The 18152-nt window shown below is 40.1% G+C and overlaps 1 protein-coding gene across 4 annotated transcripts in view; it reads left to right on the top strand.

Moving 5' to 3' along the window:
* tncb (tenascin Cb) overlaps positions 1–18152 on the top strand; it is a 53925-nt gene that overhangs the window by 6774 nt on the left and 28999 nt on the right. For 2 of the 4 annotated variants that reach the window (XM_053610430.1, XM_053610432.1), the window contains exons 2-9: positions 5545–6099; positions 6285–7862; positions 7976–8091; positions 8905–9058; positions 10488–10757; positions 10923–11108; positions 12021–12110; positions 12997–13260. In XM_053610430.1, coding sequence (XP_053466405.1) covers positions 5628–6099; positions 6285–7862; positions 7976–8091; positions 8905–9058; positions 10488–10757; positions 10923–11108; positions 12021–12110; positions 12997–13260 — 3130 coding nt within the window. In that variant the 5' untranslated portion in view covers positions 5545–5627. Of the gene's footprint in view, positions 1–5544; positions 6100–6284; positions 7863–7975; positions 8092–8904; positions 9059–10487; positions 10758–10922; positions 11109–12020; positions 12111–12996; positions 13261–16700; positions 16977–18152 lie in introns of all 4 variants that reach the window. The other 2 variants (XM_053610429.1, XM_053610428.1) reach the window with 2 other exon arrangements.

Genomic DNA, 18152 nt, shown 5'->3' with positions numbered 1-18152 from the left:
GTGCGCACACACCAACCCGCTTATCGATGCCATCTGAGCCTCCAGCATCATTAAAGCTCTATAAATGGGGCTTGGCTAGCATGAAAATCAGCCTTTCCAGGCTGAAAAACAGCCTTCACTCACTTTCAGTCACTGTGCAGATGGAAAATGGTCTGTAAACTCCAGGGAATGAATGTCATGTATGAAAATAATGTAATGTTTTCTTTTATGTTGTATTCAGTCTCTGTGGCTTGTCATTTTTGTAAATTAGATTACCCGTTATTAAAATAAGAAAGGTTTGATTTGTTGTAGAATTCTGACATTGAACTCAATCAGTTTATAATTGCATTATAGTGGAATTTATAACATTTGCTGTTTATTTTGCACTGTATCTCACTGTTTTTCACTTCAAGCTAGCAACTCGTCAGTATGTCTTTTAAGAGCCCTGAGAGCTTCTGTATTTGTGGGTAGTTTTCTCTCTCTCTCTCTCTCTCTCTCTCTCTCTCTCTCTCTCTCTCTCTCTCTCTCTCTCTGTGTGTGCTTATGCATGATTATCATCACCCGAGATATTCATTTGCTTCGATCTGGTCACTGGACTCCAGCCAAGGTTTAAATGAGTGCCTTTTCTACAGCACATTGAGCCAAATAAAATAAAGAGCCAAGAAAGAATTGGCACCCACTCCGAAAAGACTTATTTGGAGCCAGTGGACTGTTGCAACCCATAAGCTAAGGCTCAGCAAACCAACAATTTCTCAGCACTCTTATATCTTTCTGTACTTATTTCTTACAGACATAATATTTCATTTTTCACTGCTTCATATTTACATGGTGAAGAAAATATTAGAGTAATATAGACATAAAGAAAAAAAAGACTACCAGCCAGACAGTAAAAAAAAAAAGTGAGAAAGTATAAATAAAGAAAAAGTGAAGGAAAAAGCGAGCAAAAACATTTTGAAAGAACCTTGCACTAGGAACTCCACGCTCATTTCTCAGGTGAGTGACAAGTTGAAAATCCATTAATGAACCGATAATATGAGCAAGTGCTGCTCGCTGGGCCATCGATCCAAACTCACACACACAGGCAGACAGTGTTATGAGCTAGCCTGGAAATCCATCTCTTTGTTTGATGATTAGGAGGCGCAATCATAGTGCTATCCTCAGCAGCACTCTGTCTCCAATTGTGACCTTCCAGGTTGGCAGGTCAATAAAAACTGGATTTTGTGAGACAGATAAGTAGGTTTCTCATATCTGAAAGACCTTTTCATTGTGATTTGTCCAGTTTCAGTGTTGTCGCCAAGCTAGACTGTTCAGTCCTTGTGCTTAACATTGACCTTGACTCCTTCGGGAACTGAACTATGGCGTATTCTTAAATGTTTGTTCCCAGTGGTAGGGTCTATAGCATGCACACTTGCTTTGGGAGAGACATTTCTTTATGACTTGACTTTTTCTTCCTTTTACAGTGAGTGACAGTGAATCCGTATCAATCTGTACCTCTCAAGGTGACTAAAATCTCTAGACATTACCCATTCATTCAGCACTGCCTGTGACCCACATTAAGAGAAGAGATGTTCTATCACGGCTGACCTACAAAACCGAGCGAGCTTGACGACTTCAGACAGAAAGTGTTGTGACTCTTTTCTGTAACACAGCGTGGGGTTGATGTTCCACATAACTGAACATCTACAGTATTTTATACAGTGGGATGATCTGTCACATTAAATATGATGTTGCTTTTTGAAGGTCTGTGTGTCCAAACGGTGTCTCTGGGTTATTATTATTTTTTTTTTTTTACCATACTTTACAGTTTTTAGAGTGCATGAAAACACAGCATTTAAAATCATATTAAGAAATACTTTTCATATTTAATATAGACAAAGCTGCATGCAGTATTGCTAAGCATCTGTGCATGAGCATTACCACATTACCGTTTTGTATACAGTAAGTACTAATCTGATTGAGTTGTAATGTAGTATATCAGTATTTCAGTAGCCACTAGTTCTCACCTGAGGTATGTAATTACTTTGAGAGTGGAAAGCCTTATCATCAATCATCAGCCTCCCAGAACAAATTAGAAAACTGCGCCACACAAAACAGGTCACATTCTGTAAGGCGGGCACCAGGAAAGCAATCACTGAGGGAAAGCGCATTTACAAAGTAATTTAATTTCGGTTGGATTTATGCTTGAAATAAATTCAGTTCCTTACATATGGATATAAATGTAAGGAATAAAAAAAATGACAGGGTGGCTATGTGGGTAGAAAATAATCAACAATGGGGTGCTATAATTTTCCAATAATAGCATATACTGACATGTTTTATTCATCTTATTCCACAACAATTTACCGATTTTTCTTAAATAAAGGACGACACGTTATACTTTTCGTCCATGCATAGTTACATTTAATGTTGTGGAACATCTGTGAAATATGTTAATTATAATAATTCTAATGTAATTACTTACATTATAACAGCTATAAACAGCAGTTCACTCAACAGTCTCTCTCTTTTTTAAAGGTTAATAAGACAACAACAACAAAACCTGAAGACTTTCCCATGATTGGAAAACCTAAAGTTACAGGTTTACCTTCGAGTGTTAGCACCGACACCGGAGACTCCTTCCATACTACGTATATGCATGTTCGGCATGTTTAGTATGTTGTGTCCGCCATACAAGTTCCTCAATAAGATAACATATTAGAAAGAGCGCATTTATTTAAACCTAGCAGGCAAACCTACTGTCAGAGATGCCGTTATAGAAAATGAATCAACATTAATCTGACTAAGATTTTTTTTTAATCATCCAAAATTTATCTTTGTAATGCTCTGTTTAATATATGACATGGATGTGCTAATATAAATGTAGTCATTTTTACAGATCGTAAAACATAATGTATAAGAGTTACCAGGGTTATAAAATGAGCATCAGTGCTGTGATGCATTAAAACCCCGGGGGGGGGATATCCAGACTAGGTGCTTTGACTAACCCCTAATTACACCAGCCTTTCATTTCCCATCCGATAATTTATGCATGAGCCCTTTTCTATCTGGCCATTTCACGAAATGTTTGAGTAAGTCCAATCTATTTTATAATAGCTATTGAGATGCCACTGAGAGTGATTTTATTTTATCTACACAATAACTCTTTAATCTTGCACTTAGCAAAGCCCATATAAACTTTTCATTCCTTTCCATTCCAATTCTCTGTGGTTGCAAAATATGTCCCCATGTGAAAGCTAGTAACTACCTGATGAAATAGTAAAATGTTGGAAAACTGTTAATTATTCATATATTTTGAAGCTCCCTGAGCACAATTTATCACCTTATTTACCACAAACGTAGCTTTATTTGACGAACCCAACAAACTGCAAGTTAAGCAAATAATCTTTTTTATTACACCGGAACGTGGCCAGTAGAGCTTAGATCTAATTAACTTTTATGCCTAAGCTTAACGATGTATTAAAGTTTTCATTTGGTCACTGTGTGCGCTAGTTTTTCCTTTTCCAGCTGCTGTCATAAAAATAAAGGAGCAACACAGCACTGCATGAATACTGATATTTTGTGCTAATACTACTGTGCTAAGAATATGTGCTTCCAAGTTCAGCTTTAGTGAATATGATACATGGAGGCCAACTTGCTTAGCAGCAGGATGTTAGAAAGTAATAATTGTATTGGTTCCATCTAAAAGTACATTCTGGCTATAGTTCAGTCCTGATGAAGAGCTGATAAAAGGAAGGATTTCTTTGTCTGTTTGTCAGCATTGGAAAGAAAAGAAACACTAGTACTGCTACTACTATTGGGTTTTTCATTCATAACCACTGGCATACTTTCCATAGCCTTGTTAACTCCTTTCGAGCGCACATGAATGGCTTTTGGTTTACTTTTCCAAGAGGCTCTTTGCTTCCTTCTTACTTTGTGTGATTCATCTGTCGATATAGCAGCTTCGACAACAGATTCTGTCTGGAAATGGCAAATGTAGTCAACAAAGACTATCCTGAGGCTTCTTCTTCTTCAAATATTTGTGGAAAAAAATTATACTTCAAAGTTATGAAGCCAGCTGTCCACCTAGAACTAAAACCCTAGTAGTGACACAAAGAAATTTTCTGGCTATTTTGTTGATTTACTCCTTGGGGTGAGGTGTAAAACAGGCACAGGTGGTGGGGGTGGTACTTGACAGCCTTGATAGTCCAAGGAATATCCATCATCAGGATGCTTTAGCTCTCTAGCACAGGGGCAGTCATCCTTGTCTGTCTAATCATGGATGTGTGGTGCAGCTGTGGGATACCTCTCTTTCCTGCTAATCACATGTCAAGACGGCTCTGTGCTCAGAGCTCTGCCTCTTAGACCATATTACCTGCAGCTGACTTCACTAGCTGTGAATAGAACAGACTGTCAACCATCTATGTTGTCTCAGTCAGCAATTTCACCACAGTATATCACTTGTTCGTAGTTGAAGGACACATGCCACAGGGAAGGTTTCTGATCATGTGAATCTATAACGAGTATATTTTAAACTGATTTAATGAGAAATGGGTACAAATTTGATCAAATGGGAGAAATCTGGTTGGATTGTAAAGACAAAAGAACACTTAAGAATAACATAGCATTAGACATTTTACTAGGTGGTTAAAACAAGGCTAAATAAATAGATAATATAGTGTTCATAAAAAGAGCTAATGAAGTGTTCAAAAGCAGCCTCTGAGATACATTTCCAGTTATATTATGGAAATTTGGGTTTATGCTCCCTTTCAGAAATTTGCAGAAAGGCATGTTATGTTCCAAAAAATACATAAAAAGTAAAAAGTTGGAACATGAAAAATATGCACCTGTCTCCAATTCATATAAAAAAAAAATTCCAACCGACCATTGCTCTGAGCCCAGAAAGATTTTATTTATTTATTTATTTATTTTTACGAAGAAAGAAATATCTATTCCATGTGAAGCTGTATCTTTGTCAGGAGAGCAGTAGAAAAATGCTGATATTTGAGAATGGCATGAACTCTGATCATCCATGATAGTAGGGGACACCGCAGATGTTTCCTCTATACCAGTATTAATCTGTCATCTTAGATTATGGAAAACCAAGACAGGAGAGGCACTAGCTGCCTAGATGCAGGTGTTACCTGCTTTGTGATTACAGAAGAGTATCAGAGGAAAGGTCACTGTCAAGGATTAGGTAATGAAACACAAGGTTATGCATTCCTCTTCCATTTGTAATGGCCAGAGTAATTCCTCAGCGAAATGTAGAAGAGGGAGAGCTTAAGATTGGCAGCTGAGAATCTGTGTCCCCTGCCATGTGAACCACACACTGATAAGGGTTATCACAACCTGATAATGTATTGAGCTGCCTTTTTACAGATGTCTAAAATGAATAATTTTTGCTGAGATTCCTTGGCACTGTTCTGTCTCAAATGTACTCTTTTGGTTTTGCTGGACACAAATTGCAGGAGCAAGTAATGTTAAATTATCAAAATCTTTACATGTATCATTCACTACATGTATGTCTAAGCTCCTGCAGAATGGAGCACATAAGAAATGACATTACCCCTTTTCTGTCTTAATTTCCAGTTCTAAAGCTCCATCTAAAACTGAAAAGTACCTTCTTCTACACTACTCTTGGCTTAATCAAACGTCAGAGTGAGTGTGTCATCATGGGGATGCGAGGCCTGCTTCTGGCCTATGTCTCTATGGCCATTCTGTTGGATCTCTCCATGGCTGGCCTGCTGAGGAAAATGATCAGGCACAGACGAGAGTCACTAATGCCACCCAAATCCGAGAACATGACCCTCCCTAATCCAGACCAACCAGTGGTCTTCAACCATGTATACAACATCAATGTCCCAACTGGATCCTTGTGCTCTGTTGACCTGGATTCACCTGGAGGATCAGAAATGAAGCCCAAGTCTGTCCCCTCCGAGCAGCACATTGAGCACACTGTGGATGGTGAAAACCAGATAGTCTTTACGCACAGAATTAACATACCCAAGCAGGCTTGTGGGTGTGATAGCCACATGCCAGACCTTAAAGATCTCCTAAATAGGCTGGAGATGCTGGAGGCTGAAGTGTCTAGTCTGAGGGAGCAGTGTACCAGTGGGAATGGCTGCTGTGGAGCTCAAGTTACTGGTGAGTATTATTAGATTAGAATCCTCTGAGAAGAGTCAGGGTACATTTTTTGACCTTTGCATCCTTCAAATTCTAAATTAACTTGTTAGTTGTTTATGCTGGTAATCTTATGGAATAGCATTATTTTTTTTTTCAGTTTACGGTTGTGATATTAGGACCTTAGAATTGCCTTATGTTTTTTTTAGGTGAGATCACTACCAAGCCATATTGCAATGGCCATGGCAACTACAGTATTGAAACCTGTAACTGTGTGTGTGAGCCTGGCTGGAAAGGGCCCAACTGCTCAGAGACAGAATGCCCTAGTTCCTGCCAAGATCAAGGCCGCTGTGTGGATGGGAAGTGCGTCTGTTTTGAGGGCTTTGGGGGAGAGGACTGTGGAATTGAGCTGTGTCCTGTGGATTGTGGTGAATATGGCCAGTGCATTGATGGGTCTTGCATGTGTGCAGAAGGTTACATGGGTGAGGACTGCTCCATGACCAATTGCCTCAACAATTGCCTGGGTAGGGGACGCTGTGTGGACGGTGAGTGCTTGTGCAATGAGCCATGGACTGGCTTTGACTGCTCAGAGCTTATATGTCCCAATGACTGCTTTGACCGTGGCCGTTGCATCAACGGGACCTGCTACTGTGATGAGGGCTTCATTGGGGAGGATTGTGGTGAGCTCACCTGCCCAGATAACTGTAACAATAGAGGCCTCTGTGTTAGTGGTCAGTGTATCTGCAATTTCGGCTATAGCGGAGAAGACTGCTCCAAGCTTACATGTCCAAATGACTGCAGTGAGAGAGGCCACTGCTACAATGGAAGATGTATCTGTGATCCTGGCTTCCAAGGTGAGGACTGTAGCAGCCTCTCCTGCCCTGACAATTGCAATGACAGGGGTAAATGTGTAAATGGGGAATGTATATGTGAACCTGGATACCAAGGTAATGATTGTTCTGAGCTTTCCTGTCCCAATGATTGTCACAACCATGGACGCTGCATTGATGGAAAGTGCATTTGCCAACAAGGATTTGCCGGAGAGGACTGTAGCATCAAGACTTGCCCCAGTGACTGTCATGACCATGGTGAATGTGTAGATGGCAACTGTGTCTGCCATGTTGGCTTCATAGGCAAAGACTGCAGTGAGTTGACATGTCTTAACAATTGTCACAACCATGGACACTGTGTGAATGGTCAGTGTGTGTGCAGCGAAGGATTTACTGGTGAGGACTGCAGTGAAAAAACGTGTCCCAACAACTGCCTAGATCGTGGGTTTTGTGACAATGGACAGTGTATCTGCTATGAGAGTTACACTGGTGTCGACTGCTCAGAGATGACCTGCCCAGGAAACTGCAATGACCAAGGCCACTGCTTGAATGGCATGTGTATCTGTGATTTGGGATTCACTGGGGAAGACTGCTCTGAAAGTAAGTCAGTTTATGATTTTATTTTTTTACAAATTCAACCTTACAGTGAATGCTTAGTCCAGCAGCGTGTCATTATGTCTTCTCCGTTCACAGTCTCTCCACCAAGGGACCTGGTTGTGACTGAAGTCACCCCAGAGACAGTGGATCTGACCTGGGTCAATGAGGTACAGGTGACAGAGTACCTAATCACCTACATGCCAACTGCTCCTGGTGGTCTGGAGTTAGATATGCGAGTACCTGGTGAAAAAAGGTCTGCTACTATTAGGGAGCTGGAGCCTGGTGTGGAATACTTAATCAGTGTCTATGCTGTTCTAAATAACAAGATGAGCATTCCTGTGAGTGCCAGAGTGGCAACACGTGAGTCATCGATTACTGGTCTTCAGAAACTTTGAAATATTTAACTGTAGTACCCTTATTGAACAATGGAAAGAAATGTAATATTTGCCCCTTAAATTTGAACACATTGTTAGATCTTCCGGAGCCAGAAGGCCTTAAGTTTAAAGCCGTGAGAGAGACATCAGTGGAAGTTCAGTGGGATCCTCTTAATGTCCCCTTTGATGGTTGGAACCTCATCTTCAGAAATACAGTGAGTACATTGCCTCTTATTGCATGCCACAAACCATGTCAGCATGAGGATGGTTATGGTAGCATTTCCCTGAAATCTGTGGTAGGAATACCACATATATTAAGGGCCCTGCCAGTAACTGTTCAAGATGGGAAACTGTATGAGTATCCTGTGGAAAATAGTCAGTTGGTGCCAATATGCAAAGGCTGCTGTCTGAAAGTCTAGGGTTTTGTTCCACAAAACCTCCTAAGAAGCTTCTGGCGGCAACTCTGGTGACCATGTGCAACAGGACTGCACTGTTTTCACAATACTTTTCTTTTTCAAGGGCTTAGGCAAACTCCAAAAAATAGCTCCTGTCAGGACATGCAAACCATGTCTTCCTATACTCCATTCTTCCAGAGTTGGCAGCTTTATTCATACATCAAGTTTGAGGCTTTCCATGCCAAACAAGTCCTTCACTTTGAAGTGCAGCACTCAATTCGAAGTGGATGCGATTGAAAGTCCCAAGTGTTTACTTTCCAAGATCTCTCTAATTTCTCTGTATTTTATGGGACTGTTGGGTCCACAAAGCCTGGAGTCATATCCATGGTGCCATTTGTGGTTTCTTTTTGTTAAACATGCACATAAATAGAACAAAGATTTTGTATCCAGTACCATAAAGACGCTTTGTACTGCTTTCAGTACAATGTTTTGTACAATCCATATAGAAATTATGAACTACATATACCAAAGACAGTAAATATTGTCTTCATTATTCTTTTGACAAGTTGACAGCATGAAATCGGTATTATGTATCAGATCTTACATCGGCTGTGTGGTGTTATGACATTCCAGAAAGAGGAAAATGGGGAGATTTTGAATTCATTGTCACCACCCGAGAATACCTTTGAACAATCTGGCCTGGGCCCTGGACAGGAATACGAGGTTAAACTTGAGGTGTTAAAGAACAACACTCGCGGACCTCCAGCAAGCAAGAATGTGGTTACAAGTAAGCATCACTTTCATTAATTCAATTCATTTGTTTTGTTTCCAAAATCTGTAACCTACTGGGACAGGTAGCATTGCCTCAGACTGTGTTTCCTCTAGGCTCTCTGGTTTCCTCCTATAACCCAAAAACCTGCATGTAGGTGGACTGGTTATGCTAAATTGCCCCTAGGTGTGAATAAGAATGTATATGGTGACCTGAGATGGATGGCAACCCCCCCAGTGTGTATTCCTGCCTCATGCCCAGTGTTCCTGGTATAGGCTATACTTGGTATTTATCTTATACATTCTCACAAAAATATCAAATATAATTATATAATATATTTTCAGCAAATATAATTTGTTTTCTGTCACAAGCTCTGCCCTCAACCTTTGTGACTTAAGCACAGCTGGAAAAAGCTTTTTACCTTTTGTGATATTTGGGAATATGCTCAATTTCTTACTTGTGATTTGTGCTTAGCTTGTAAAATGCTATGTTTGCACTGAGGTGATCCCTTTTAATGTCACAGTAAACCATTTGTAGCATATTATTTCAGGATAAAATTTCAGGAAAGTGCCACAAAGGAAAAAAGTAAGGAGCTTGCAGAAACACAATTAATTAAATACAACAGTAGGCTCCATTCATAGGCTATAATAAAGAAGGCTACTGTGTGCTCATATGATACCAGCTGAACAAATCTTCCAGTGTGCCTCTCACTCAATTTCAGAGATATGTGCCAATAAGGAATTGCCCAGAGAGGAAGCACTGATTTTTGAAAGAAAGGTTCTACCTCCTCCTATTCAAGCTGCTTGAGAAGCATTCCACCCTCTAGAGGATAAGAGCTTTGCTTACTCACAAATCAGCTCCAAGCCGAAATGCTGATTTTCTATTTTATCTACAGCTCAGGGAAAAGTGACATTTCATATTTCACCACTGCATCTCATGGGGCAAACACCCCCCATCCCAAAGAGCCTCTCTTCACTTTAATGGAATACATAATATTGTATAAAAAATACCATATAATTAAGTTCATTGACCTTATATACACTCAAAGCAAAAAATTCCTAAAGCATACTGTCACGCTTTGGATTTAGAGGCAGATGCAAATGCAGAATCTCAGTGAAACATTTAATAAAGTATTAAATAAAGCACAATTCAAGACTTATATGGACCAAGACAAGCATAACATGATACATAGAGACAGAACAAGCAACACAAGACAACAGTGCAGTGCTGAATGTGACTACACACCAGTGCTAATGAGCTAAACGTGAAACAGGTGAATGAGACATGTGACATGGTGCAGTGGCTGATGGGAAACGTACTTTTTTTTAAGCAGGAGTTAGACAAATATCTGATGGCTTTGATTTACATGACTATTCTGTGTATGAAAAGTATGTTTAGCTGTGTAAGCTACTTTTTTTGTTGCTTCTTTTCTGTCTCCTCCATGCAGTGATCGATGCTCCTAGCCAGGTGGATGTTCGGGATGTAACAGACAGTACTGCTCTGATCACCTGGTTCCAGCCCATAGCTCAGGTGGACGGTGTCTCTGTGTCCTATGGGCCTATCACTGGCTCCTCAGACAGCCACACAGTGGAACTGTCATCTATCGACACCCAGTACCACCTGGCTGAACTCTACCCAGACACAGAGTACAGTGTGTCTCTCATGGCCCGCCGAGGGGAAATGACTAGCGTGCCTGTCTATGAGACCTTCACTACAGGTAAGAGCATCATTTTCTTTCCCATATGAGCTATTGTTAATAAAATAATGACCAAGCTACTCATCTAAGAAAAGCGACGTTGTCTAATGACTTGGCTCTGGAGCATTACCACCCACAGGAAGTTGCTAGAGAAATAATATGCAATATGATGTGAATGTGCTCCAGACCTAGATGCACCTACGAACCTGCGGTCGATAGATCAGACAGATGAAAGCATCACACTGGAGTGGAGAAACAGCCAAGCCAACGTTCCCAGCTACCGTATCAAATATGGACCACTATCTGGAGGGGAACATGGGGAGCTTACCTTTCCTACAGGCCCACAGGACATCACTCAAGCCAAGATTTCAGGTAAGGGTTAGAGAGAATCAATTTATCTGTGCATAAAATATTGAATTGGAATTCATGAATTATTATGATTATTTTGTTTTGTTTCCTAAAACAATACTAGTAAGTGTACGTATAAGTGCATTAAAATGACATATTTGCCTGCCTAAAGGCCCATCTTTATGTTAAAATATCCAGAGCAAACCTCAAAAATGAAATAACAGTAATAGTACGTGCTTCAGTTAGAAAATTATACATGGAAGATGTTTTTCATCTCATTACTATTACACAGGAGGAGGAGAGTGTGTATAAATCAAAATGTGTAATAGATTCTTTGTCTGGTCGGCTCTATTGTCCTTGGGTGGCTTGTGTCCTACATAAGCCAGTGAGTCTATTTTAAAAACCGAGCATGCTACACACACACACACACACACACACACACACACACACACAAGTGTAACTCATCTCTTTTACACAGTTATTATCTATAATTGCTGTCACACTTGTGATTTTATTGGTAATAAGTGATTCCTCTGTTTTATAATTTCATGCTGAAAGCCTCTTGAATATTGACCTTTATAGGGGCCATACAAAGGATAAATACAGAAATTTGGGCTGGGGCCTTTTATCATCTTCAAGAGTCTCTTGGAAGACTGTAATTTCTGCTTTTAGTCCAATGTGAGAGCCTTTTCAGTGTGGCTACTGGAAAGGCCGTGACTGAAACAGCTTAAATTGAAAATGACCAATAGCAATTATTTAGAAAAAATATTCATAATGGACAGGCTGTGCAGTCAAAATACTCCCTCTGGAAATCTACAAGAAACTTTGGATTTGCCTTTTTTACCCTAACCTCTTCTTAAGAAGTAATTTCTTGACAACTACAGTACATAGAACTGTATTTATGCACGTCTGCATTTTTTTTGTTGTATTTTGCAGGTCTCAGGCCTGGGATAGAGTACGGCATGGGAGTGACTGCAGTCAAAGATGAGAAGGAAAGTTCTCCTGCCACCACCAATGCTGTTACCGGTGAGATGCTCCTGTATGATATCAGAAATCAGAAATAATTTTAAGATTCCTCTTACAAGGAAATTGATTTGGTAGTTGCTACATTAACAGAGAATAAAATGAAAGGAAGCTGTGAATTACTGACATAAAATAGAATATAAGATGGGGGGGGTTGGGGGTTCGATTCCCACCGCGGCCTTGTGTGTGCAGAGTTTGCATGTTCTCCCTATGCTTCGGGGGTTCCAGGTACTCCAGTTCCAGGTACTCCCCAGCCCAAAGACATGCATGGTAGGCTTATTGGCGTGTCCAAAAGTGTCCATGGTGTCCATAGTGTATGAATGTGTGTGTGTGATTATGCCCTGCGATGGAATGGCACCCTGTCCAGGATGTCCCCCGCCTTATGTCCTATGCCTCCTCGAATAGGCTCCCTGCGACCCCGTAAGGATAAGGGGTAAAGATAATGGATGGATGGATGGATGGATGGATAGAATATAAGATAGAACTGTAACAAAATGCCACTATCTGTAACTGTATACTGTTTAGTGCTCCAAATAGTGTGCCTCCTATTTGTATCTGTTTAGAACACGAGTTGTTCAATCTATGGACAGATATATGCATATATGTTTTATAAGATAAATAATACTACATACAATGCTACAGCATGTGCAGATAAGCAGTATATACAGAATAAACAAGTGAACATTCTAAACATGTCAAAATGGGCAAATGTGAACTATACTGTATGTGAACTACTGTGTCATATAATCTGACCGAATTTACAACAGCTGCGAGGACACTGTGCAGTTTTCTGACACTATTCATACCACAGCTCATCACACATGACATTCCAGTGCCAAAGCCATCTCTACTGTATATGTTAATTAATGAAACTCACTCTCCTTGTCAGACCTTGATGCTCCTAAGGACCTGGAGGTGAGTGAGACCTCAGAAAGCACAATGGTGCTGATCTGGAGGCGACCTGTGGCTAAGATCGATGTCTACAAGCTCGTGTTCGTGGCCGCTGACGGTCACAGGGCCGAGTTTGAAGTTCCGGACAGTGTCAGCACCTACATGCTGAGGAACCTGAACCCTGGCATGCTGTACACCATCACCCTGACTGCAGAGCGAGGGAGGAAAAAGAGCGTGCCAGTCAGCATCCAGGCATCAACAGGTCAGTCCTATACCGCTTATACTGTTTCACTGGTGTATTGTGCTCGGTATTGCCTGACGCTTGTCTAAAACTTGCTGTCTTTTTAAAGATGATGAGATATATTTGTTATGAAAGTTGGATTCCGCAAGCTTGAGTTCTTTTTTAAAGAAAGACAGATTTGTGTGGTTTGTAACTTTATCATACATGCCAGCCAGAATGAGGACTGAATTATCTTTCCTTTTTCTACCAAAAAAAAGGATCAATATTTCTTTTGTGTGAGTGTGAAGGTTTTAAATTTAGTGGTCTGTATAAAATTTAATTCGAGGTTCCCTCTGCTTCCTTGCCTCTTGGCCAGGGAGATCTTTTCCTTCTATACAATGTGCCTCCAGGCGTCTAAGCCAAGCTCAGGAATGAATTGAACTCATTGTATGCTACAGCTTTACATCCTGTGTGAGTCCCTTTTCAGCAACAACATGTGGATTTATTCGACGTCTTAGAGCACCAAAGGGAAGACAAATTCGGATGATTATGGCTTTTATTTAAGGTCCTGTGGTCGGAGTATTGCTTATACGTCCAAACCAAATATTTAATTACATTAAATGTCTGTTGTTATGCAACAGTTTAGAAGGGGTTTGAAGGTTTTGAAGGGGGTGGTAGTTTTGAAGGGGGTGACATTTATATAGTAGGAGAGAGAAGCAAGCATGGCAAAGAATAAAGAGGAAAACAAATATAGATAGGTAGAAGCAGGAATAATACATATTTTTCTCAATCTTTAATACATCTGCAAGTTTAAAACATATGCATAGATAAAAATCGGTTCTTGAGAAGAGATTGGGCTAAAATTAGGGTTATGAATATGGAACACACACACACACACACACACACAGCTCATTCATGTGATAATTGTCAAAATGAGGCCACTCCTCTCTGGTTTTGTGCGATTTGACCAGGACAAAATGAGGGGTGGGATAATAAATAGGCCCCCCTGCTGAGGCAACTGTTAAAACATTGTCTCTGAAATCAGCAGTGCTATAATCCCACGGATTCATTTCTGCTGCCATTATCAGCCTCAGACATGAAGTACAAACATGGAACATAACACTCACCACAGGCTCATTATAGGACGAGAGAAGGCGGGGTGTGGTGAAGGGAATCCTCTTGATTTAGGCCTCTTTTCTGAAAGACACACATTGAGTACACTGAAAGGATTACAGAAAAAATCACTTGGGACCAATATAGTGCTATCAATACAGAGCAGTATACCCTGAGCAAGCATCCCAAGACAGTTTAGTAGAACCTCATTACCAGAATAATGTCATTCAGGTGGGAAAATTAACAGTGATCTTTTACAAGGGATTTACAGGGCACTTGTTTCACAAGGTCCTTAGATGGGCTCTGATGTGAGAGTCATAAAACCACTTTGCTCCATAAGCATGAAGGCCATACCTAAAGCTCAGCATACACTACATAACCTTTTTTTTTTTTGCCATAATATCATGCATTCTAGAAGATTAGGCAAAGATGACATTTCACACATATTTAATGTAAAATTTCACATATCAACATTTCAGACTTAGCACTTGTATATCTTCATATAATTGAATATATACAGAATAAAACACTTCAGCGCATGCTGTCATAGGAAAATGATCAATGACAGGGTGGTGGTGTGGCCTGATGCAAGGCAGAGTCACTGCTACCATCCCGAAGTGTTTTATTCTTCTTATTCAAATTTTAACCTTATAGTTACATTTAATGTTGAGCTACTTCAATTTATTTCCTGTTATCACTTATGTTACAGCAGCTATAAACAGTCGTCTTCTCACCAGCCTTTTTTCCCACTCTCTCAAAGAGAGAAACCGAGAAACCAAGAAACTGAAAACATAAAGTCCTCTATTAAACACTTTCGCATGGCAGAAAACTTACTGTTACAAAGCGCTGACACTTTAGACTCCTTCCATAAATGTTAAATAAACATCTTATTACAGAAAACATCATCATATTTGAAAACAAAAAAACCATTTACTATCAGCCTTAGATTATGTCGAGCATCCATAATACAAGTTGCTGTCAAGGAGCTACTATAGAAAAGATTATGTATTAAAGATAATGTATAAACCTGTGATTTGGATCACAGCTGGAACTACTGTTAGAGCTGCTGTAATAGAAAATGAATCAAAACATTCTGATCAATCAGAATAAAAAATTCAACAGTGGTATAAATTATTTTATTTAGGGAGAGCAAATTTGTGAAAGAATTTGGCCAAACATCCTGTAGTGTATGCCTGTGTTACGGTTAAATACATGAATGTTTTCATCAATCATCATGGACTAGCATGGGAATGATTAATAGTTCTGATCCTCTAATTGACAGTGTTAAATTTTCCCAGCAATGGTACTTTTAAATTCTCATGCCTGGGAACTGGGAAAGCCTTTCACTCTATCCTCTTTGTCTTTCACTCAATTCAGCAGTACGCTTGTGTCCACTTGATTGTGCATTAAGAGGATAATGGCAGCCTATGGTGCATCTCCAAGCTCTTTGCTCCCATCTCTTCATGAATGCTGATGGGGCGCAAAGATATTCAATTATGGGTTGCGCTTTCCTGCACGGCTTCCTGCTTTATTTGAAGCAATCTGCGTACTTCTGCTCAAGCAGACTACGCAGAACCTTCAAAAAATTAATGGCTTCATTCTGAGCCATTAATACTAAAGCAAGCTGCAATCAGGTGCATGTTTTTTATTATTATTATTTTATTAATGAGGTTTGACAAAAGGCTGCTTGTGCAAACAAGCTTGTTTATTATTGCAGCAGATTTCATATGCCAATTTTTCATTGCATGGGAAGATGGGTTTTTTTTCTGCATGGAACAGATGGAACTGAACAAATATCAACAGAGAAAGACGTTTGTTACGTATTGTTTACAGAGGAGATGGTCTTTTTCCATCAAACATTTGACATATATGGTTGGTGTTGTTGATGCTTAAAAAATGGGTTCATACAATTGCTCTTGCATCTGTCATAGAAACATTTTCAAATTTCCCCAACACAACATTTCCACTGCTAATTGAAACTACATTGGGGGAAGATACACTAGACCATTGGTTCCCAATCCTGGCCCTGGAGAACCCTTGCACACATGCTAGTCTTTGGAACAATTAATCTAGAGAGCATAGTAGTAGAAATGACATAAAATGAATACAATCAAGAAATCAAGTTGTCACTGGACTCTGGTAAGTGTTTTTCACTTCTTTTACATATGTATTGTTCTTGAATGTACTGACTGTTTTATGGGTGTAGCATGTGAAAGAAGACTAGGCGCTATCTTTACACCAAAATTTCTTCTAAGACTTCTTCTGGTCGTCTTGCTCAACATCTTGCTGCTCTCCATCTGATACTCAGCTCACTGAGCTATACTCGTGCTCCACTGCCTGTTACTTAATCTCTTCTGTTTATCATCCAGACAACGAAAAGCCCCTGGTGGGCAACATCACTATCTCTGCTGTATCCTGGGATGGCTTCAATATATCCTGGGAGCTGAAGAGGGGTGAGCTTGATGGTTTTCTGATCGAGTTGGCTGACATCGATGGTCTCTCCAAGGGCCAGAACTACACTCTGTCAGGACAGGAGTACAGCTTGGCTATCACTGATCTCTCTCCTAGCACTTTTTACAGGGTCACTCTGTACAGCCTGTATAGGGGAGATCTCTTAGAGCCAGTGTTTGGGGAGGCTTTCACAGGTACCGCCGTTCGACAAGTGCTGGTGCATCAGCATATGAAAATTCTAACATTTTCTCAGGAAGCAGCTCAGAATGAATACTAACGAGTTTATAACCCACTGGATGCTTCAACTGAAGACTAACATTTTCCTAATAGCAATCTATCTACTAATTAAATCACTCTCAAAGTCTACTTTCCCCCCAAACCACCCATTTAAACAGGTATTAGCACCTATTTTTTGTGCATGACTTTCCACCCAAACATGCTATTATGCCACTCTTTGATGTATACATTACCCCTGTAAACTGCAAGCAGTCTTTTTTATGACAACACCACATTTGTAGAGCCAGTGCTAATGTTTTAAAGCTTCAGACCACATTTTCCTGCCAATTATGTGTTGGAGCATGCTGATATTCAGAGCACACCTGCAGTAGCGTAAAATAGAGCCCTGCATGTTCTGCTTTGCCTAATCACAGACAAAGCCTGCAGGTGCACATGCTGACCGCCCTCTATGATCACAGCCTTATTTATGCTCACCGGCCAAAGAAAAGTCAAGTGAATAATGCTCTTTTATTTTTAACCACCCATAATATACAAAGCATATGCTAAGCATGCCAGTGAACTGTCGTTTACGGTTAGGAAAACACCGCCTTCTAAAGACAGGAGATTAAAATATTCTTAGTCACTGAGCTGTAATACCTCTGCTGCCCACAATAGTACTGCTGCTGGTTATTAGCTCCAAATCGTAGTTCGGCCTTTGCTTGATTCCTTGACGAATAAAGATGCCGACTGGGCAGAAGCAGTTTGCCAGGGAAGTGATCCTAAGGAGTTTTTGTCACTTCTTGTGAAAGATCTCGTCAGTATGCAGACCCGGTTTTCAAACTCTGCAGCGGTCTTCACTCTGAAGCGCCACTTTCACACATTTTCTTGGCATTTATCAGGCCGCGGCTGCAAGTGCTGCAGTTTTTGTGGACACTCGAGTGTGCATGCTAATAGGTAATTTTTTTAAAAGGAGACTGCAGACAGATTATTAAAAGCCATTTTTATAAAAAAATTTTTAAAAACTTTTTCCTACATATATGTTTTGGAAAATGGATTCAAAGGCTTTTATATTGTAAACATCCATTGAGTTCTTGGTATCACGCCTGATCAAAAAATACTGTACATATCCTCCTATTAGCTCATGAGCATCAACT

This window comes from Ictalurus furcatus, chromosome 22 (assembly GCF_023375685.1).
Source record: "Ictalurus furcatus strain D&B chromosome 22, Billie_1.0, whole genome shotgun sequence".
NCBI lineage: Eukaryota > Metazoa > Chordata > Actinopteri > Siluriformes > Ictaluridae > Ictalurus > Ictalurus furcatus.
This window is presented reverse-complemented; position numbering and strand designations above follow the sequence as displayed.